Source organism: Pseudorasbora parva, chromosome 24 (genome assembly GCF_024679245.1).
Source record: "Pseudorasbora parva isolate DD20220531a chromosome 24, ASM2467924v1, whole genome shotgun sequence".
NCBI classification, from domain to species: Eukaryota; Metazoa; Chordata; class Actinopteri; order Cypriniformes; family Gobionidae; genus Pseudorasbora; species Pseudorasbora parva.
In genome coordinates this window covers 31,267,347-31,274,955 of record NC_090195.1, presented here as the reverse complement: position 1 = coordinate 31,274,955, position 7,609 = coordinate 31,267,347, and the positions used below count along the sequence as shown (strand labels likewise).

Here is a 7,609-nt window from a genome sequence, read left to right as displayed (position 1 = left end):
ATATATATATATATATATATATATATATATATATATATATATATATATATATATATATATGCACACAATTAGCCTATTAACAATCATGCAAACTGTCACAAAGCATGTCACATGTACATTATAGGAAATAATGAATATTATAAGACGTACACAATGTTATGGATATTAGGGCTTTAACATTGCTGGTGGTAAATATTGTACCCAAGTAATACTTTAAATATTTATAAAATATAATAAAAAGGGGCATTACAGACAAAAAAAATGCAAACAAAGCTAGTAAAAATAAATAGATTTATTAGAAAATATTTGTCCTTTAGATTCTTATTCTAATCTATTCTTTGGATACTTTTTCAAAAGATTCAAGGGGTACACCCGATGTAGCAATTTATACAATATCTCTATAAACCTTATTCGTTAAAAAATAACAATATTTATTGAGTAAAGAAGACATTCTTCCTGGAAATATTACAAAGAGAATTGCTCCAGTAAAATACAACATAAGAGACAGTAGTTATATCATTCTGAAAGAGATGTTGAATTGTTCTGTTCCTGAGAGAAGGACTGCATGCAAATTGCAAAGCAAAATGTCCCTGTCAGTGTTTCACAGGGATAAGTCAAGGAAATAACGGAGGATAAAGACTCAAGAGAGGTTTTTGTGTGTGTGTGTGTGTGTGTGTGTGTGTGTGTGTGTGTGTGTGTGTGTGTGTGTGTGTGTGTGTGTGTGTGTGTGTGTGTGTGTGTGTGTGTGTGTGTGTGTGTGTGTGTGTGTGTGTGTGTGTGTGTGTGTGTGTGTGTGTGTGTGTGTGTGTGTGTTTTTTTGTTTTGTTTTTTAAAGTACAATAGCTCCACTGAGAATGGTGTTCATAACTATGGCAAAGTCACAGGGGTGACAGGAATACATTGTGTTAAGAACTCAGAATAATAAAGCAAATTACCATTATTATTTAAAAGCTGATAAACTAAAAGAATACCTATTAAGTTTAAGCCAAACAGGAAAACATATAGATTAATTGTATAACAAATATTCCAGATATAAAAGGTGGGGAGTGAAGCTGTGTTTAATTAAGTGCCAGGCCAACAGCAGCTGTTCGTGGAAGTTTTATCCTTTTATTGGAAGTTTAGCAATATTATTATTTATTATTATTATAGCCCCACTTTATTTTAGATGGCCTTAGCTACTATGTAGGCTACTTACATGAAAAAATAAGTACAATGTACTTGATGTGTTGGTGTGGGTCAGTTTAAGGGTAGGGTTATGGGTAGGGTAAGTGTCAAAGGTGCTTACAAATGTAACTACAAAATTAGTTACAGATGTCATTACATGCAGGTATTTTTAAGTACAATGTAAAAAACATGTAGGCTATGTAGCCTTGCCTACACAATAAGTGCATTGTATCAAATTATTAATTAAAATGTTAAAGGTCACCTAATATAAGGTGTGTCCATTATTAGTATTATTACATACCAACAAAAAGGGGAGACAACTGACTTTGGGGAAAACATAATTGGGAGTAGCATTCCAAAAGGAATCAGAATCATTATAGCAGCCAATAGCCGGAAGAGAAGTCAAGAAAATGCAGACCCCCCATCAGCTGTTATCATTATTCTTGAAAAACCCTCAGCATTGGCAATGAGTGCTCTTCCTCATAAAGATAAACCTTTGGAGACTTTTTTTTTTTTTTTTAGTTTAATTAAACTTATTTTAACCTACCTCTAGTTTTGACGACATCTAGTTAAAGGCCATGTAACAGACTTGAAAACTGGAAGAGGCGGAACACATCTTCAGAAAGAGAGTGGTGTCGTCAGCCAACTGGCATATGTCAATGTGATTATCAGCTATTGATATTGTAAACTGTTCAGCAAGTTATGGAACTGAGCGGTAGGGTGAAACCCTGGCGAACCCCTCTGAAGCCTTCAAATCTGGGAGAAGTGGCAGATTTAAGATGAATTGTGCAGAGACCATTTTATACAGCGTGCTGATAGTTTTGCAAAAGAAATCACCGAAGCCAAACTTGTGCAGAGATGGTCTGAAAGAGCGATGCTGAGGTGTTGTCACGTGATATCTGTTACTTTCCTCAGCGCTTTAGAGTAAAGACCAGTGGCGTGGGACTGGGGGGATAAAGGGTACTGAGTAACCAGGGCCCGAGGCAGGGGGGGGGGGGGGGGGGGGGGGGGGGGGGGGGGCCTTAGAAGTCAGTTTTCTATACATACACATACATGGTACGGGGGCCCAGCAAGATGGTTTGTACCCAGGGCCCAAAATTTGGTGCTACGCCCCTGGTAAAGACGAATCACTGTCGTTTCCGATTACTCGATAAGGCTTTATTTGATTGATTTCTTAAATTAGATGGGTCGAATTTAATTTGTTTGTCAGATAACAATATTTGCATTAAATATGTCATATTTAGTTTAAAATGCAAAGTGTTCTGAGATTGAACCGCTATAGGGGTTTTATGGTTTGACCGCCAACGGATGCCTTTCAATTGTTAAATCTTTTTGTGAAAGCTAACTGTTACACAGACTACCGATTGAAAGTCTCATGGTTTTACTATCATAATATTGATGTGCTCGCTACAGGAATTAGCCTACGGTAGGAAAAGTTATCTAAAATTATGTCATTTTGTTCAGCACTTTCCTATAGTTAACGGTCACATTTACATTGGAATAATGGTCTACAGAAGACTTTAGGCCTAATTTATTTTATTATTAGTTTAAAAAAAACACCAGCATCCCTCAAACCGGCGTTTATGTAAAAGGTTCCTTTTAATAAACATTTCCACACTTTCTTATACTAATCTTCCACACAATGCACTCAATGTTCGTGTATTGCTCTCGGATGTGTAGACATTTACATAAGGCCTAGATGCGTGTGGACAACCTAAGAAACCATCTAAAAATGTGTAGCTGAATTAAAGGGATACTTCACTCCAAAATAGAAATCAATAAGCAGAAGCATATTAGGCATAATAATCAAATAATCAGCATTAAAATTCAGGGAAGACAATTTGACTACATTTTATTTGATGGGACCTAGAGAATGGGTAGGGGAACGCTGGCCCAACAAAGGTTGAGAACCACTGATATAGATAATGTCATCATTTACTCACCCTCAAGTTGTTCCAAACCTGTATGAGTTTTCTATTTTTTATTTTATTTTATTTATTTTATTATTTTTAACGTTGTAACGGTGTAATTCTTAACGTAGGCCGCTAGGTGGAGACACAGTACAAACAATCGTTATTAATATTCATATGGATGCACTCTCAAATATTGTCTCCCACTTTCAATGCATCTCTTTTTTTTTTTTTTTTTTTGATGTTGGATGGCTTTACACCGGTTTTCATTATTTCTTGCCGTCTCTTTTTAAAGTACCATGAATTCACCAACATGTTTGTTTTTGAATGTTAAAGATGGAAATACATAACATCAACTTTTTAAAGGAAGTGCTCACAGAAATGGGAAAATGTTTTACACCTATAACCAAGACATGGCTTAAGACAGATTAAAGTTTTGTGTCGAGATGCAGTGCTTTTTTTTTCTTTCTAAGGGACATTTATAAAAGATACTTAAATGTCCTAACTGAATCCTGGCTTAATCTAAACTCTGTCTGTGAAACCAGGCCCTTATGAAACATGAACTAACTTTCATTGAAGGCCATAGAATTTTAGATCATAGATTGTTGTATTTGAGTCTTATTGACTAAATGATTTTGCATAAGAATAATCCTCTCATAAGCATAATACGAGTAGGAAATGAGTTTGAGAGGTTGACTAAACCTGTTTGTGGTTTAGTTGCATGCAGACCAACCCGTTAGAGAAATAAAGCATTACAACTTAAGTTCTATAAAAATAGGACTTAGATTTAAACTAACCATTTGATTTTACAACACTTTGTGTCATTCTTTGTGTAAGAAACTCCACTGTCGTTTCACAAAAAGGATTACGTAAGGGACCACCTGTAGGTTTCCATTCACTGCCCCTGTGAGTGTAACTACCATTAATACCACAGCTGAAATCCAAAAAGGACGTTTTGATAGTGTTAACAAAAATTAAACTGTCAGAGGTTCTCTCTAACAAAACACGGCTGGGGCCCCGGGCTTCAAAAAATTTCTATAACGTCGATCAAAGGACAACGGTCTCAAATTAGACATAAAAAAACCGTGGCGCATCAGTCTAAAGGTTCTATCTACATGGCACCTTTATTCTAGACTTTAAAAGAAAGATCAAAGTTTCCCCAGATGAAAAGGGCCCGTTTCCTGCATTTAAACCCCATTCCCCGGCCCTCTTTTGGTAAATTAAGTGGCGAGCACGTGAAGGGTTCAACAATTACGGAGATTCTCCAGCACAAGGCCCTTGTCTCTAATTAGGCCTCAGATAGCTAAAAGAGTTTCTCCACAAAAGCATCTTCAATGGGAATGACCACAAAGAGCCGCAGAGATGCGGAGCACTCATTACCACAAGTCCAGATTCCTCAAAAAGTTTTTATTGTCAAAATAAACGTCATATTTGCTTTGCATGTGGCATCTACACTATATACAAATGTACAATAATTTTATAAATCTTCTTTTATACACCATTTACAAGTTTGTATAAATACATTTCGCAATTTTAAAAAAACAAACAAAAGACAACCCGTATATAATAATAACAATACCAACAATAATTGGGCACTAAGACATTAAGGCTTATTCAAAGCATCTTTGATTGTTCAGACAATTCAAAACTTGTCTTCCAACAACGTGTAAAAGTAAAGGAGACCAAATGCTGCAAGTTGGGGACGTGTGTGTTACTCCACCATAGGAACAATGTAATGCCCAAACTCTCCTTAAGAATGACTGATTGCATGTCATGTCCATATCAATAGAATGGAATTAGCGAAACGTAATTGTTTCTGCATTGTTTCAACCAGTTCTTCGGCTAATAGAAACCATCAACAAGTTCATTTGTATGCAAATGACTGAAAGGCTAAGAGACCCCCCGACAATTAATAGGGATTTCTCGTTTCAGACCTGGGACAAAGGCATCTGCTTGGGGCAGGACACTGAGCTGGCGGTACCGGACCTCCACGTTAATCCCGTGCTGACGTCACTGTACATGGAGCCACCGGAGCCCTTGCTGCCCCAGCAGCAGCGCGTGCAGAAACTCCTCCAGGACTCCAGGGTCTTGCCGGACCAGGTCCAAACTCCAGAGGTGATGCCCACCAGAAGGCACATGAAGTATTTGAGCATGAACACGGCATAGTCCGGCCTCTTGATCTCCTGCTCCAATAAACACGAACAGTTATGCGTGATCTCCCAACTTTGTCTGTTATGCTGCTCGTAGAAGTAACACGCCACGATGATGGTGGCGGGAACGGTGTAGAGCACCGTGAAGATCCCGATTCGGATCATCAGCTTCTCCAGCTTGTCAGTTTTAGTGCCACCTTGCTTAATGACGCTTCTGATCCTAAAGAGCGACACAAATCCAGCCAAAAGAAACATGGTGCCGATGAATAGGTAGATCACTAGCGGCGCCAGCACGAAGCCCCGCAGGTTGTCCAAGTTCTGGTTGCCCACATAGCAGATCCCGGCGACCGGGTCGCCGTCCACCGAGCTCAGCGCGAGTACGGCGATGGACTTCATGGACGGGATGAGCCAAGCGGCCAGGTGGAAGTACTGAGAGTAGCCCGCGATGGCCTCGTTACCCCACTTCATGCCCGCCGCGAGGAACCAGGTGAGCGAGAGGATGACCCACCATATCGAGCTGGCCATCCCGAAGAAATAAATCAACAAAAACACAACGGTGCACAGCGCGGGGCCGGTGGTTTCGTAGTGAATGTGCTCCACGTCATACTCCCGGTTACAGGCCACTTTTTCGTGCCCGGCGATCAAGCGCACAATGTAGCCGATCGACACAAACATGTAACACGCCGAGAGGAAAATAATCGGGCGCTCGGGGTATTTAAACCGCTCCATGTCTATTAGAAAGGTCGCGACTGTGGCGAAGGTGGATATGAAGCATAACACCGACCAAAGTCCGATCCAGAAGGCCGTGAACGTCCGCTCGTCCTGGGTGAAATACGGGTTGTGACACGGCATGGCGCAGTTGGGGATCTGACCCGTCTTGACGCGGTTGTACAGCGGGTGTCGGTCGCTGTTCACCGCCACCATCGGCGCGCGGCACTGGCAGCCCGGCTCGCAGGGTTTAGTCGCTTTGGGTCCAGCGCCAGCGCGCCCGCTTTTCTTTTTGTGTGGGTTAAAGGCTTTGCTTGGGTAGTTGGTGGGTTTGGACAGCACCGGCGACACTGTGGTGGAGTCGGTTCGGTTGTAGTCCATGCACAGCGTGTCAGGTGCTCCCTGCACGGGCAGCAAATCGCACTTCATCCGGTCCGGCCAAGGGAAGCCGTACTGCCGCATGAGCGGGGCGCAGCCTGCCTTGGCTCGCTCGCATACGCTCCGGCACGGCGGCAGGGGTTTCTTATAGTCCTCCAGGCATATGGGGGTGTACATGCTGCACAGGAAGAACTTGAGATCCGGGGAGCATTGGATCTCCACCAGAGGCCAGAACTGGTGCACCTCCAAGCCGGCTTCATCCTGCGTGTCGTGGTTGAACTGGTTGGGCATGTAGGTGTAGTTGTAGCCGATGCCCTTGCACAGAGGAACGGCGATCTCCTGACAGGTGATCTCCTTGGCCGTGGTGCCGCTCGACCGGGGCAGCAGGGCAAGCGCGAGGAACAGGTAAATCCCCAACAGGTAGCACTCCATCCTTTCGCCCTGTCGACACGAGCAATGCAGCGCTGGAAACAGTTCAGTTCAAATCTCGCAGAGCAGACCCATCTCCGCTTCACTTGTTTGGCACGGAGTCGCGGTTGGGTTGCATACCGAGAATAAATAGCCCTCGGACGGGCGCAGGCAAAATGGCTGAGGGAATAAATGCAAGCGTTTCGTATTTCCTTTCCTTATTCCCCCTCCGGCGATTTGTTAAAAAATAAAATATAGCCGCCTTTCAATATTCAAAACTTCTCAGTTACCAAGAAAACTCTCGGTGTAAACGCGTTTTCTACATTCGTGGTGTTCACGAGAGCCTTTCTCATACAAATCAGTGCTGTAGAGCAGACGCACTGAGTATAAAAGACAGCCGGACAGACACGCCCCCCATGCGCCACTCGCCAATCACAGAGCGGCGAGGGCGGGTCCCTGAGACCTGTCAATCACGTTTGCTCAAGGTGTACAATTGCAGAAAGCTGTTTTTGAAAGGGAACGCAAATTAGATCAGAAATGCTAGTTTATGCCGAAGGAGACAGATCACACCTCAAACAAATTAGCATTTGTATTGAATCTTTAATGCTTTTATGGAATGTGATGTCTTTGTTTACCAGCCTTGGACGTGTTGTAGATGTTCTTTGTTGTGGTGAAATTGGATAGTTTCTAAAATATTTAAAACCCCTATTCAGTTATTATGCAATAATATGTTATGTTTTTAATAGCATAGAAAATGAATGCTTTTTCGAACCATTGAGATTGTGGGAAAAAAGTGCTTAAGATAAAGGGAGTATTTCAAGTTATGTGACTGCTCAAAATCATTTATATATATATATATATATATATATATATATATATATATATATATAT

General features: G+C 41.5%; 1 protein-coding gene across 1 annotated transcript; it reads right to left on the bottom strand.

The window, feature by feature from the left end:
* Positions 1–4,466: 4,466 nt before the first annotated feature.
* Positions 4,467–7,083, bottom strand: fzd8a (frizzled class receptor 8a). The gene has a single exon (XM_067435212.1). It carries the CDS (start codon positions 6,740–6,742, stop codon positions 5,003–5,005), a length of 1,740 nt encoding a protein of 579 aa, XP_067291313.1. The 5' UTR covers positions 6,743–7,083; the 3' UTR covers positions 4,467–5,002.
* Between the last annotated feature and the right edge of the window lie 526 nt (positions 7,084–7,609).